Below are 16,763 nucleotides of genomic sequence, written 5' to 3'. Positions count from 1 at the left end.
CTTAATTTTAACATCAAAAGACATTCAAAATTGAGAAAACTGAAAGCTTATTCACAAAAAGAAAAAAATAATATAAATTCTCTTCTTCCCCCATAATGGGTTTCTGGAGAATTGTGCAACGAATTTAAAGATGTTTCATTTTATCTAATATCGACTGAAGGCTTGGAAAAAGAAATTAGCCAAAATGTGCCAATATGGCACCAAAAATGAGCAATAGGTCTTCAAACTGAACATATTCTTTTTTATACAAATTTCACTTAATTTGTAAAACAGTTCACAAGAATTAAATTCAAAATGAAGAGTAAATTTCAAAGGGTTTTTACACCCCAAATACTGAAAAGAATAAAAACCCTGGTTTATCATAACATTTAAATTCCAGTTGCATGCATGACCATTATCACGCTGGTTAGCGTCTTCAAATTTAAGCTACACTTTTTATTCAGATTTAGACATAAAAGTAGGGTAGGGCTTCAATTCAAAGCATATACTTTAAAGCGACAAATGATTTTTGCCCATTTCTCTCTACCCAACAATTGTGCCTTAAATGATTCAAGTCTTCAAAATCAAAATGATTCTTACTGGGCTTAAATACAAGAGTGGCTATTTCTTATTTATTCCAGTTTTGAAATCCTACTGCAGATTAAATTCAAAGTAATACAGTTATTATGAGAAAGCATGCAAATACATCTGTCTAAAAGAAGAAATGCTTTTGTGAATGACTTCCTAAAAAAAATGGTCTCATATTTGTATTTCACATTGGCAAAAACAATGAAATGCCTCTAGAATCAGTTCAGTCACAAATAAATCCAAATCAAATTAGCACTGCCCAGTAGTACTTGTTCAAATGCAAAGATATTTTTTTATGCCATGCACTTCAAAACAAAACATACAAAAAAATTAAAAATTGAAATGAAAGCAAATTAAAAATTTAAATGAAGTTACATATGTCCCTACTTTTGCTCACATAACTCACTGATGGTGAGTCAGTGATAGTAACAAACTATCATATAGCTTTATTGTGAGAGAGAGCTTTATATTTTTCAAGTGGGGTACTACTTTTTTTAGAAATTTATTCCTCTTTAACTCCTTTACAAATCTTTTCAGAAGTTGTACTCAGAACTAGATTATTTATTAAGCAAAATAAACATGTGCTTATAGATCAAAGAAAAAGGGCACCACAAAAAATTTCTCATTGTTGGTTTTACTATGGAATATAGAATGTAGGTAAACAAAGAAGAGAGAAAGAATGAAGAGAAAAGGCATAAAATTATGTGGGGAAAAAGAAGTCTAGGTGTTAAGGGCCTCTAAAAGTCTTAATTTAGCTGTGGTTATACACTATTTTTTCTGTCTTCTAGTTCAATTTGAATACGGATTCCAAAAGATATGGTATTATAAATGGCAGTATCTTCCAAACTTCCTTGCAATCTATACAATTTATTAATCTTTCATTGTGACCACAAGCATATGATTGCTCTAAACTTAAAAGAGAGAAAACAGGTTCACAAAAAATAGTGTTATGATACAAAAGTAAAAAATAGACATGAATTATTATTTTTATACATCAATTAATTAATGACATTTTAACATCATAATTATTTGGAAATTATGTTGCATAAACCTTGAAATAAGAAGATGTTCAGACATTTTAGAACAATTTCGATAAAAAACTTAGAAGAAAAAAAGAGCAAATATTTGGAACAAAAACTTCTGATAACAGCTTATTATTTGAAATGAAAAATATCATCTGCTACTTTATATTTACCCTTCTTTCAAAAGTCGCATGTAAACAAGCTTTGAAATGAAGGATATATTTTTCTGCTTTCCGAATAGATATAGTCCTGTTCCATTATTCAAAAATGTTAAACAAAAGCATGGTATTAAATTCCTAAGTGCAAAACAAGCAACAATATTAATCAAATGGGACATCAATCATTATTTTTACATGGAATGAAGATGTCAAATAAAGTTAAACTGCTGGTAACCACAGAAAATCTGCCCATGCAGAAATCAATCGCAAAGTCTTTAAATAGTACATTAGTAGTAACAATAGATAAAATAATAAGCAAAGATTTACAACTTAAAAAAGCTAAAAAACAATGTTTACCAGTTTTTTAAAAAAGCTAAAAAACAATGTTTACCAGGGTTGTTCTGTGTTGAGAACTCAACATAGAACAACCCTGTTACAAATCTATAGTTTGTAAAGCTCTGTATGAAGACTCACGGGAGATAAATAGAAATACATTGTCACCCTTGATGAAGCATGGGTATACCTAAATGACTGCAATGAAAAAGGTCTACTTATTACCGAAAACAAAGGGGAAAAAATTATACAATCTTGGTTCTGTCAATGCAAACAAAGTTTAAAATCAACCTAGTGCTCATTTGTGCCCGACCTTATTATAAAACCATTACAAAAGCCCACTGATAACAATAATTCGTAGAAAATGACTTTAGTCACTTATGACACAAGATGTGTTAAAGCAAAAATTTACACAGATTACCCAGAATGGTTGGTTCATTTTATGCTTCACATCACAGATGTAAATTAAATTGGATCTTGGATATTTTGGAGGCTTTCTTACATGATAAAATATAATCCAATTAGTTTTTCATAAAACACTTTCCCTAAAGGTACACCTTTCGTTTGAACCATATGCATGCATTTCTTCTAATTTTTTATTACAACATAAATAGCAAAATAAAATAAAAATCAGCTTTACATATTTGCTATTATTATTATTATTAGTTTCAACTCGTAATAATTAAATTAGCAATTAAAAATAATTATCATAAATCACATTCAAATATGCACACTTACAAACTAAGCTCATAACTTTTATAATTTGTAGCGCATTTCTCTTATTTAACGATTTTTAATAATGCCACCATGAACATAAAACGTGAGTGTGAAAATAAAAATCCATATGTATTGACAAATCATTACTGAGACTGATAATAGACAGTTATAATGTCAAAATCTATAAAAAAAAAATTTTCAAACAAATACTGTGTAACAAAAGTAAAAGTCGAAATACACAATAACTTCTCAAATTTTAATTCATGCATGGAAATGGTTGCAGCAGTATTAACACTTTACATTGGACATTCTTGTCAATACATGGTCACGTGCATACGGGCTCATAATGGATTGAATACATGCGGAACCGATTACAGCTTGATAAAATTTATGTTATCAAAAGGAACACTTTACAGCAGGGGCGTAGCTAGAGGGGGGCAAGGGGGGCATCTGTACCAGGGCGCAGAATCCAAGAGGCACCAAACTGATGTTACGATATTTTAGAATTAAATGTTTTCCATCCTTGGCAAGCAGTAGAGGGCGCGAAATCTTCAGTTGTCCCTGGGCGCTGAAAACCCTAGCTACGACTCTGCTTTACAGTTCTGGAACTTTCCACAAAAATACTCAGACAACTCTTCTCAGTATCACAGAGAATAATCAGTAGTTACACTTCAAACTACTATGTACATTACACAAAATACAATGTAAAGCAAGTCTACAAGGACACAGCTGTTACAGAGATCTCATGCTGAACTAACTACACATCTAACAGCAGAGAAACCGATGCTCTGTCTCCAGTTTTATTTAGTTTCCGTCGTGCTGCTGAAAAATCTCTAGCACCTTCTACTTCTTGAAATTACTGGAAGGCATATGAGGGATAGATATGGTTACAGTTACATAATGGAGATCAATCACAGTTACTCAGTTACAATACCAATTACAGTTACACAGGGACCGAATCAAAATGTTGCTAAGTTTAACAACTTTTAGTGATTTGTTGACAAAAATTAGTCACCAAAACCATTGCGCGTTTGGCAATATCTCACTAATTTAGTGAGACAGCCATTTACTCAATGTTAACTAGACTTGCCGCTATATTCTTGTTTTACAGGACGAGCTTCATCTCTTTCAAGCATTTCATGTTAAAAAAAAAAAAAAAAACTCAGTGGTGCAACTCAGTGAGCCACGGCCTGCGGTGTCCTATTATCTGCTTTTTTGACTGTGGGCCCTGGGATACGTGAGCATATACCCTGGACACAAATCTAAAATAAGAAGTCAAAGAATTGAACAAACTCTATTCATGTACACATCAACCTATTCAGAAAATTGCACAAACTAGGCATTGAGCACTCCCTTTGTCCATGTACACATCGATCTATATTCACTTAAAAAGTCAAAGGAGCAGCCAACAAAAAATATATAGTCTCAATAAACTACAATTTAAATTAAACAATGAAATAACATAAAAAAGAAAATTCATCTTAGCACTACACAAAGGTCAGTATACACTACACAGTCGGCATTCTCGGCACAGCAATTACGGGACTTGAACAGCAGAACTTTGTAACTGAACAAGAAATTAGGTCTGTTTATAGAATTACAGAGAAAGTATTATCACATAAAACGAAGCAACTTAAACAACTTACATTGAAAGAAATGTTTAATAAAGTAAACAAATAAATATTAAGCTTTTTTTTGTAAATTTTGATACCCTTTAGATCATAATTGTTCTTTATTTCATAAATTACGGTTTCATATTTTTAATTTTAGAATTTCTGCATGCCATCTTACGAGATCTAAACTGATGATCTATAATCCGGAAAAATTGATAATCCGGAATCGCCGAAGTCCCGACGACTTTTGACTGCATTCAGACTAAAAGTGAAAAATAAATAAAGCGTATTAGATAATTTAATTAAATTATTATATACATTATTGCAATAACTTATTATATGCATTAAATTATTATTGCATATATAAACTGATTATATTATTCATTGTATTATATGTACATAGGATCAAAGTTTGCCGATTTCGCCTCATGCAAAGATTTCCGATTTCGGATTCTGGCGTTATAATCACTTTTGCTGTAAAATTTCAACAGCTTTTCTTTATTTTTCCGTATATCATACACAATCGGGTCGCAATTCCATACGGTTCTGCTATAAACGGAGGAGTAGCACCTGCTTCCATCTTTTGCAGAATTTGCACTTTTTGCATTACCGTCAATGCAATGTGTTTACATTTTTCAATGTTGCAAGCAGCAAAATCATGAGTGCGCTTCTTATCTGTCATTGTAATAAAAAGGGCTGAAATTTAAAATATTCTTAATTCTTCTTGATATCCACAAAATATCCAGATAAAAAAAAATTGCAGCACTAAATAATTTCGTGAAATAACAAAGCTCAGAAAATACAACAATGTGAATCGTGAACTTGAAAGAAGAGTTGAGTGAATCGTCTACCTTTTTACCTCGATGCAGATTAGAGGGGGGAAAAGTTTTATCATGATGGCAATAATTTTGTATTTCTGTCATGACTCATTATTATTCAGTAATTATGACGTCATTATTCAGTAAGTATTTTTTCTTCAATATTTTGTAATCAACGTTGCGGTTTACAGAACCTATAAACTTAATGTTTATATTTTGAGAGGCAACACGGATTTCAGGTCGGCGGATTTTCAGTATTTGACTGTACAACCAAATACTAAAGGATATTGTCTACTAAAATACTAATCATTTAAAAAATATTTATAAAAAATTCTACTTCAAACATATGCATATGTAATTATCAAAGCTGTAAATCTTTGAAATAATAAATTGTTATGTAGCCAATTGATTGAGGTTTGAAGAGCCATTGCAGACCAGTGGATAGAGACTGATTCTACTATCAAATGGCTGTGTTTGGATCATGATTTTTGAAATATTCAAAAGTAAACTCCCAGACATGCTAAGTTGCAGAGATGATCTTGGTCGAAAAACAAATATTTTCTACTACATATTGGAAGATATTAATATTTTGCAGAAAAATTAATTTTTCTTATGTTTGCTTAAATACTATATTCTCGGTATGTCACTAAAATCTTAATGCTTAATATGTAACCTTATTTATTCTTGTTTAAATTCTATGCCCTTGCACTATGTATTATATGCTTTATTTTATTCACATGTCAAACTTTGGTGTACCCTCAAATTTTGGCTAATATAATACAAAGTCTGAAATCCGGACTCATCAGGACTTCGGCGAATCCAGATTTGGGATTTTTCCGGATTATAAATTATAAATTTAAATCTGGTAAGATGGCATGCAGAAATTTTACAATTAAAAATATGAAACCGTAATTTATGAAATAAAGAGCAATTATGATCTAAAGGGTATCAAATTTTACAAAAAAAGCTGAATGTTTGTTTACTTTACTAAACATTTCTTTCAATGTAAGTTGTTTAAGTTGCTTCATTTTTTTGTGCTAATCCTTTCTCTTTAATTCTATGAACAGACATAATTTCTTGTTCAGTTACTTCCACTGTTCAAGTCCTGCAATTGCTGTGTAGAGAATACCAACTAACTTGTCAATCAAAATTTTTTCATTTTCAATAACCTCTCTGTCACTATCCGTAGCAGTATTTTCTGGATCTAAAATCATACTACAGATTTCGCTGTCCGTTAATTGATTGACGATTAGGGCACCGTCATCGCAGTGAAAAACTTCTATTATATCATCTTCAGTTATTATTGCTTCTCCACATTTCTTTACAAAATCCATTAACTGGAAAATTTCACCTTTCGTTTTCGATATCTGAAAACCTTCAAATTCGCAGCTATCATCTTCATCGTCCTCACCATGAAATATGGTAGCTGGCCATAAATTATGCAAAGCATTTTTTAACGTGTCTGGAGACACATCCTTCCACGATCTTGCAATGCTCCCCACAGCAGATTTTATGCTAAAATATTTCAAAAATTCTTGAATAGTCTTGCTACTGTTCAAGAAATTTAACATGGATTTTAAAAATGCTACTTTAATATTTGCATTTCAGCATGCGCACTATTCTGATATCCATAGGCTGAATGACAGGCTACAATTTGGAGGAAAGTATAATACGGATACATTATCTCTCACTAAAGTGAAGTACGAGCCGAACAATTGTCTACAATCAGGGCTATTTTTGAGTCATCAAGTAAACCAACTGAATTCAAATGCTGGCGATCCTCGGATATAAAATGATTTTCAAACCTATCATTCATTAATGCTTGTGTCATCCATGCACTTTTATTTGCATGATCTATAACGGGGAAAATCGTTACTCCTTTAAATGCTCGAGGTCGTGCATGTTTTATGATTAAGAAAAGTTTGCATTATAAAAAAAACTTCTTCCTAAATTCTCCCATATGGTGCTGACATATTCTGCCGGCACTTCTGGGTTTATGGTGAATAACATATCAGTTATTCTGAATTAAAAAAGCACTAAATGTAATCTTTTGGCCTATGAATGTCATTAACAAAAATCTATAATTTTTTTTTTTAAATTTTTCGTCAACACTTTTTAGAGCATTTAAAAATCTATAATAATTCCCAAGCGTAATGTTAGCATAAAAGGTTGCCATATTCTTGTTAATGAATTACTAATATTAAAAAAAGTTTAGATATCACTGCACGAGTTATTACTGAAGCTGTCATGTATTGATAAACATACGGTGATGAAAGCAAACGACTCGCCAGGTCGGTGTCAGGATATAAAATAGGTGAATGTTTTGATTTGAGATGTATGCCTAGCAGATACTCAGCTACGGAGCCAAATTATTAATCTCATAAATTTATGCTTACATGATTGTTTTTTCATAACGAAGTATTTTAGTTAGTGTCTAAGTGAAAGCATGCGTAAAGCATACCAAAAAAAAGTTTGTGGCTTTGAGGTTCGGATTTTAGATCATTCTGAATAATGGACGTCCGGATTTTGGATTTTGTACTGTACTTGCTTTGTAATTATCGCACTTTTTCGCACCTATCCTAGATGTCTGTAGGTAGCAGCACAGGACTGTAGTTGAAGTCTTCGTCTACCGACTTATTCGATCAACCGATGTTCTAATTTCAAACATTTTCTCGGGACAAACTTTTCTACAGAGCTTCACTTTGCTAATTTAATGTATGATACGGCATAATTGATATAAAAATCAGCTACTTAATATTTACGTATCGCGGAATAACGTGCGGGAACCCTGAACTGCATTAGCGCAAGTCGATTGCAGTTTGGTGCAAATTATCTAGTATTTTATATCAGCTTACAGTAATTCCTAAATAAAGTAATATTAAAGTGTTTTCTGATAACTACAAAAGTACTATATTAATTTAAAATTAGTTTAATTTTTGCTATGTTCAATATCATCATTTTGTTAGATGACAAATAACTTGTAATAAAAAACTAATTTTATAGGTTACCTATGCAACCAATATTTTTTTTCCATTAAAATTACCATTAATGTACACCAAATTTTATTTAAGCTTCATGAATATACAACCTGAAGTTGGAAAAAAAAAAAACCCCACTGACTATTTTACAAATGCTTTCATTTTAAGCCCAAATGAAAGCACATTTAAAGACAGAAATTTAATTCTGAAATTTCGATTACAAAAAGTCGATTACAAGAATAGAAATCGGAAAGTTTTCGCTAGTACTTCTTGCCATTTTAAGGTGTCAAATCTGTCACTGAAAAACTAATGCTCACTAGAAATAAAAATTAAAAGAAAAGAAAAACTGTCTAAAATGCTAATTTAATACCGAAATATGCACTATCAGGTCTAAAAATACGCTTTTGATAATGCTTAAAAATTAAAATATTGCCCATTTTAAAAACTGCCAAAGAAATATTACCTAATTTAAAAAAATAAACAATAAAACAAATGGAGAGGGGAAAAAATTATTTTACGGAAATCAGATATGTCTATTAAATACGCTCACGTACTTATGAAGTACTATTCTAGGAAAAAAAGAATATTACGTCAATTATTTAATTTACATGTACAATAAAACTACAAAAAGACCCAATAAAAAATATATATCATCATCCCTTTAAATACGAAATGGGCTGGTCCTCTTTTCTGCGAGCGAACGAGAGAAGGAAATGGCAGCGCCAGAGAGTGACAGATGTGATTAATTCAGAATCTCCATGGCTCGGTCAACCAATCAGATGCCGCCATTCTCCACAACTCCCAGCTGTCAGCGGCGGCTCACTTTTTGCCTCCAAAATTTAAATTTCCTCTCCGCAGGCCAACTTCGGCACGTGGCTAACACCCGGACCTCCCCACTATTACGAAACATAACATGTCGCTTCACACGACAACTTTCCCGAACTCCGTATCTATGTTTGAACTCTCTGTCGATCATAATGACCTCGTTATGACCTTTTTAAAAATCCAATACACAGCACTTCAGTTACACACATACATATGCCCTTTACATACTCTTCTACATGTCACTAGTATGTTTAGGAGGTGCGTACACTTTAAAGTTATTACATGCAAAATATTAATCACAGATTATAAAATTAGCACCATTTCACTTTTTTCAGAAAGAAGCACAGGAGCTTCATTAAAAATACATATTCAATACGTATGAACACTATAAAAGATCTGAAACACAATTCAGATCGCCAAAATTTCAGATTTAAGAAAACTCTTGACCTGCAGCAATTAAATTTAAACATTCACAAGAATTATTACAGTTTAATCAGACTGCATTTAAAACAAATACCCAAATATGTACACAAACTACTAACATAGAGCACTGTTAAAGAATATCATTACAGAGTAATAAAATAAAGAAATTTTTACCTGATTTCTGTATATAGAAGATGACATTTGTTGAGGGTAACCTGAGGACCCTCTCATATTACCCCACGAACTATTGGGGCCCTGATACTGAGACGTATTAGGATCCCCCATGTTTTTATGCAACCCCTGACTCGCACTGTAATCGTAATTGTTATGATATCTTTGCAATGAGTTAGGAGCTTGAAGCAATTGGTTCAGTGTCGGGGTGGGCCCCGTTTGTTGAGATAAACTGGGCCCCGATAGAAACCTCTGTTGTTGAGAGTTATTGCCGCCCGGGTAACCACCGCCCATTGCGGGCCCCGGCGACCTCTGTTGGGGTCCCATATTGATGCTCCGAGGGGCTTGGGAATAGCCTGGCCTCATTTGGGGCTGATTATATTGTGGATACATTTTATTTGACTGCGAGTTTGTCGTCATATCACTGGTATTTCCCTGTCCGCCATGTTGATCACCGCCACTAGCATAGCTTCCCCGACCGTAGCTCAGATCGCAACCGCTGCCGCCGTGGTTGTAATTCTCCTGCGAATTCCTGAAATCCTCATTATCCCTATTCGTACTTTGATTGAATGCCTGGTAGTCAAGTCGCGATCTGTCCATAGAAGCGGGAAAACTACCTTCCAAGTTCGCGCTAGCAGGCCTACTATTAGGTTGCGGAGCGGTCCCTCCATCTTGAAAGTTATCCATCGTCATGTCCCTGTGTTGTTGATTGCCGGCGGCGCTTCCCGCGGGAGATCGAACCCGATTTTTGACCAACACGTTACCGGTCGAGTCGTCCGAGTCTTCGAGCGATGTTCCGTTCTTGAGGCTTTCACTGCCCTCCTGGTCTCCGCTTTCAGGGGTTTTTTGTTCAGGGCAAGCCATTCGAGCGTGAGCTGGCGTTGCCATGCCTGTTGTCGTCACACCACCACCCAGTCGAACGGCATCGTGTAATCCAAATCACCTCTTAGCTCGCGATTCGGTACTCGACGCTCATTATCAGATCTTCCTCGCTTTAACACATGCTGTCCACACAGCAAAATACACTAGTAGAAAGCAAGGGACACAATTCTCATAAACACAACACCACCATTATTCCAAATGTAGACTGCTAAAGCGGGAACATCTGCGAAACGAGCTCTTGTATCCATCCGCGATAATAACACGCTTCAGATTGAAACTTCCAATCTATATCCTTCTATTTTTCTTTAAATTTGTTTTTACTTTTGCATTTCCTGTAACTTTTAATTCTATAAAATACAAATTTATAGCTTCAAAATATCATCCTACATAGAACTACTTTTTATACGGGTCTGTGGTGGCGGATGCATTCGTAGTGAATAGGCTTCGCCTCATCGATGGTTTCCTCGCAAATGTTTTTCTAGCAACGTTGGCGTTAACATTAGTTGTTCCTGTGACTCAGGGCTCGCACAACAACCTACATATTTACAATTCGAATTTATTTCCTCAACAAAATAATAACGAATGATCGCCATAACTCACTGAATGTTTGAATAAGTTTTCACAACTATTACACATCTATGATTTCTCTTGAAACTTTAATGATTAATTTTTTAACTGCTTTCATTCAAAAAATAAGATTAATAAACTAGCTCATATCAGTATAAAAACAATTATTATTAAATTCAAATTTTCTTTATTTTTTGGTTATATTATAAAATTAAAGTTTACTTAAATGAACTTTTTTTTAAATAAATATTTAAGTGTTCATCAGCACCATAATTAACTTTCCAAGAATACACTAAACTATTTCAAAAATAAGAAATTAGCTTGTATTTTTCCCCCGTTTTATCCAGAAATATTTGTTCATGAGCATCTTCAAATTTGTACTTCTTATGTCTTGATTTCAATCTTTGCAATTAAAAGTGTAACTTCATCATATTTCAGAATTGTTAAGCAAACATCTTCAGCCTGATTTGTTTTTTACTGATAAATAAGAAACATACGCTATTGTTGACTAATAAGGTCTTAAAATGAATAAAAAATAGATATAAGCTGTAAAATGATACAAAAATAACTTCGGGTTTATCTTTACAATATGGTTCATTATCGAATTTTCTTACCCCTTCGCATGACATTAGATAACGGCATCTGATATCGAAAGATGTTTTGTCAGCTTTTTAAAAGGAAAAGACTTTAATCTCTTTGCATTGATTTCACAGTATGGTGTACTACTGCCATCTATTGACAGAGTATAAAAACGTTTTATGCTGTAAATATAGATTTCATTGTTAAATCACAATCAGTATATCAGAAGTTTTAAAAACTGAATCTACGATTCACTCTCCCGATTCTTAAAAACTTTTACTGCAATTTTTAATGCATATGATTAATGACTATTGAATGTTTTACAGACTTTTTTTTTTTTTTTCATATTTATCGCATAATTTACTATTTTAAAAAAACTTACAAATCAAAGTAATATAAGTAAAGAAATATCGTTTCCGAATCCAAATGCGAGAAAAACTCAGACTGAATTACTTTTATTTGAATAAACAATTAAAAATATGAGACACGTTTTCGGAAAAGTTTATAAATTTAGCCGCTAGATGTCAGCACGAGCCTCTAAATTAGACTTCAATGCTCAAAGAGACAAAGAACTTCGAAACAGAATTATAAGGAGCTTTTTTACCGCAGAGTGGCATAGGGCTCATATTTCATAGTAACCCACTGAAGCCGGACTCCTGTATTTGTTAAGTGTCTGAGCAGTGGCATAGCTATAGAATGACAAGATTATATTAAAGCCCTGAGTAGTGGTATAGCTATCAGACGGAAAGATTAGGTTGTAAGTGCCCTCCGCGTTTTATGTGCCCATTGCTTTTTGAATACTCGAAAAGTAATAATAAATTACTATCTATATTGCCGAATCTATCTTTGATATTTCATATGTACAGATCTAATTTTAAATTTTGTGAGTAAATTATGTCATTAATTATAAAAGAGATTTATAGCATCTTCTTGAATAAGATCAAAATCTACACTACTAAAATCTGTACGCGTCTTTTTGTTTGCGGCATTATCTCCTCCGGAATCCCGGGAGTTGAATTTTGAGAGAGGTGCTCCCTCTGTGGGATTTTGATTTTGTGGGAAGCCATTTCGACTGTTCCCATCTTCATACGACTTTAATCAACCAGAGATATTAATTAAAAACTCTAGAAACACTAATTTTCGCACTCATTTTTCAGGCAGGAGTCGCGCTTTGGAGATAAAAATGCTTAATTTCGAAAAGTGTTGCCACTGCTCGTTTAAAATCGTAGAGTTTGTTAATCAAAAACTTGTAAGTTTTACAAAATATGAAATAAAAATATCATTGCCAAACATTAAACATATTATTATTACTATATAAGATCATATTCTGATGCTGAAGAAAACGAGATTGCATGGATGTCATTCTATGTCGAAAATTGTTTGTTAATCTCAGCTTTAAATAAATACCTGTTGTTAGCAAAAAAAATTTTTATAGATTAGTATAATAGAGACGATATATTATAGCCACATTAATTCTTGTATTAATATTGAGAAAATGTTGTAATATTACATTAAATTGATATCATGACGTAATACGTATTAACCTGAAGTGTCTCTGTTTCCTGGAAGTTTTTTGTTTCCTGGTTAGGCAATAAAAAAATTACTTACGAACTGGTTGTTGCTTGCAAAGAATAAACTAATTTCTCTCATACTGAAACGTTTTCCTACATTTGCTTTTTAGGGATACATAGAACTCACAAATTTTGCTTTCTGCCGAGCTTGCCTGCTAGTTAGAAATAAAAATTGAATGCTATTAAAACATCTCTTGTTTTAATAGCATTCAATTTTTATTTTAACTGCGTAATGAATTCTTTTGGCCCTTCAGAAACATAGAAGCACTTATAAGGTCCCTCACTTGAAATTCGAAGTTAATGTTGGAAGTGAGGAACCTAGGAACTGATAAGCGAATAATCGCTAGAGTTCGAAGACAGGAAACAACAAGAGAGAAGGGTAAATTACCCTTTATTATTTCTATAAGATTTAACAAAATTCCGCCTAGGAGTGAACAAATAAAGTCCGCACTTTGGACTTGAACTTAAAAGACTAAGAATTAAACTAAAACTAAGATTAACCAACTAAGTATAGCCAAAGCTATCAAGGTACAATGAGAGTTGGCCCCTTAACCTATTTTACTACGAAGTTTATTTAGCAAGGGCCTGAGTACGGCCGAGCGTATAACAGCTTTTAGAGAGAGAGCGGCCAAAAAGGCAGACGCGCGTAGTTCAGAAACTCTGTTTCTCTTTCTATCTCGGTCTCCAACTCCAACTTGCTTTATTTGCCGCGATTAACCTGCGAAATCGCAGGTTGTGTTCCGGCTATCGAACTTTGGTGCTTCTAGGAGCGCTGCAGGTAAGGAAATGCCGAACGTAGTTCTCGTGGAGACAGGATAGCAGATGCAGGGGGTGTGACCAATGTCACGTGATAAGCGATAAGACATCTGGTTGGCGATGAGGTATCCAGGCATCGTAGCGCTGTAAATCTGAAGTTTTACAGTCGTTATACATAAAATAGTACTAAATCAGTTCATAAAAGGTGTGTGTTGCAGTCATAAATGCAGAAAATAAAATACGATTCCAAAAAGTATAATAGTATATACAGGAAAAATATAAGTAATATCTTGTGGGCGTGGCTGTGTGTGTCACATGATCATCCGGCTAAGATTTCTAAACATCATTATTTACAAGTTAAATAAGTTTTTCAGAGTACTACATACTTAAAAACATAAATTATGTTGGAAAATCCTGGTTTCCACTGAGTAGAAAAGCGGCATATGGACGGAGGTGCCTGTCCTCGTGTAAAATTTCATAGTGAAATAGGTTGAAAATGTCCATATGTTGGCACTCCTTAGCGGCGTCATAAAATGCCGTGTTAGTTCTTCTTAAATATTCCACTATTGTATCCATTTTTAAATCTTCATGGAGACGTTTGTTCTTCACATACGGGTGTGCATTTGTGATAATTCTTAAAAATTGGTTTTGCACAATTTGTAATTTTTGGATTTCACCCTTCGTAGCGGTAGTCCATGCTGGCGAAGCGTACGTCATGATGGGTCGGATTGTGGCTAGATAAATAAGTCGTTTCTTGTCTAACGAAAGTTTTGAATATTTCCCTATCATAGGATATAAACATTTCATGACTTTAATCGCTTTATCCCTGATTTGTTGGATGTGATGCTGCCATGTGAGCTTGTCGTTGATGGTGATGCCCAGATATTTGGCTTGTTTCACGATAGGCACAGCCTCGTTAAAAAGATAAACACTTTGCCTGATCGGAACATTTTTCTTCCTTTTCCTTATGAGTAGGAGCTGCGATTTTTGAGCGTTAATTCGTATCTTCCAATATCCACACCATTGTTCTATGGAGGGAATAGTGTCTTGGAGTTTCCGAATAGCATGATTGATGTTAGCAGACTTCACTGCCAGGGCAGTGTCGTCTGCATAACAGGCTAGCATAGAATTATGATTTAAATGCAATCTCGGAAAGTCTGAAACGTAGAATAGATAGAGTATAGGGCCAGTCACAGAACCCTGTGGAACACCGCTAGTCATTATTTTAGTGCTGGATAATTCATTTTTTACCGAGACTCTGAATGTCCGATCCCTGATAAAAGAATGGATTAGCAGAATGAGTTCTCTGTCCAGTTGAAGGTCAATTAATTTAGCAATTAAGCTCTCATGCCAGACGCGGTCGAATGCTTTCGCCACGTCTAGCATGAGTATAGCAACATTAAGTTTGCAGTGCAGAGCTGCACCAGCGAATTCGGTTATTCGGACAAGTTGCTTCGTTGTTGAGAGGTGAGCACGGAACCCAAATTGTTCCGGCGGAAGATGCCGAAAATATGGTTTCAGTCTATTCAGGATAATTCTCTCAAAAATTTTGCTTAAGCCCGGCAGTAGACTAATAGGACGATATCCGTCTGGTCGGGTGTGATCTTTAGCCGGTTTAGGTAGTAAAATAATTTTAGCAATTTTCCAAGGTGTTGGAAAGTAAGAAAGAGCAAGACAAGCATTAAAAATACTTGTCAGGCTGCAGATGATGTTAGGCGGCAAATTTTTAATTGCTGTATTGCTGATTTCATCAATTCCTGGAGATTTCTTTTGTCTCAGGTGTTGGATAATATTAGTCGTTTCAGTAGGAGTGGCATATTTAAATGGAAGTCTGACTGAAGGGGCGTTGAGCCAATCCCTCACTCGTAGGAGGGTCTTTAATTCGAAATCAGAGTCATTTGGCCAATCATTTGGCGAGAACTGTTCTTGGAGGTGTGCTGCGAAGATTTCTGCCTTTTCCTGATTGGAGATGGCAATATTACCTCTGTCATAGAGGGGTCGATTACTTGTGAAGGAAGTTTTAAAATTTTTGATTAAAGACCAGAATGTACCTTCTCTAGAATCCAGATTTAACATTTTATCATCCCATAGTTCTTCTTTGAAGGTTTTAATGGCCTTCTGAATTTGCTTATTTTTAAGATTTATTTCACGTTTAAGTGCCGGGTCCCACGTTAAATGATAACATTTCCTGAGTCTATTTCGCTCTCTCATAAGCTGTCGTATATTAAGGGGCAGTCTGTAAGCCTTATCACGATTAGTAATTTCAGTACTGGCTTCCTTAATTGCACCTTGAATGCTTTCACTTAAGGCATTAATTACGATGTTTATGCCTTGTTTGGTATTGAGATTTTGCAGTCGAGGAGGTGAGTTTTTCATGATATTGCTGAAGAGATTCCAATTCGTAATTCGCTTAGTAGAGAACTCAGAAGTTTTTGTTCTATCTCGGTAAGTAACTTCGTGGTTTAAATACTGCTCCTTCGCATTAAATATTCAGCAAATTCCAAAAACTACGTTTTGACCGGAAGTAGTAACTTGAAGTTAAGAATTTGACAGGAAAGGAACTTTAAAATTTAACTGTTAATAAAATTAACATAATCCTTACACACTGTCATCAAATATGCATGCCCAATCTAACCAGGCACCTACATTTTATGAAAGGGGCAAGGGCATAAAGTTCAATTCAACAGCAATACCGCAAAATAATTTTAAAATGAGCATAGCTTTGGAATTTTAGATACAAAGTCTCGCGCTCTGGAGATAAAAATGATTTTTTGTTCCTCACA

The 16,763-nt window shown here is 34.1% G+C and overlaps 1 protein-coding gene across 3 annotated transcripts in view; it reads right to left on the bottom strand.

Moving 5' to 3' along the window:
- Nucleotides 1-10,738, bottom strand: part of LOC118189571 (trithorax group protein osa-like) — a 320,714-nt gene extending 309,976 nt beyond the window's left edge. For 2 of the 3 annotated variants that reach the window (XM_085817608.1, XM_085817609.1), the window contains exon 1: nucleotides 9,629-10,738. In XM_085817608.1, coding sequence (XP_085673734.1) covers nucleotides 9,629-10,513 — 885 coding nt within the window. In that variant the 5' untranslated portion in view covers nucleotides 10,514-10,738. The remainder of the gene's footprint in view (nucleotides 1-9,628) is intronic. The other variant, XM_085817610.1, reaches the window with a different exon arrangement.
- Nucleotides 10,739-16,763: the final 6,025 nt, after the last annotated feature.

Source organism: Stegodyphus dumicola, chromosome 5, assembly GCF_044657685.1.
Source record: "Stegodyphus dumicola isolate Sdum_Otavi_A_Nest chromosome 5, ASM4465768v1".
NCBI lineage: Eukaryota > Metazoa > Arthropoda > Arachnida > Araneae > Eresidae > Stegodyphus > Stegodyphus dumicola.
Note: the sequence above shows the minus strand (reverse complement) of the source record. Positions and strands in the feature narration are given on the sequence as shown.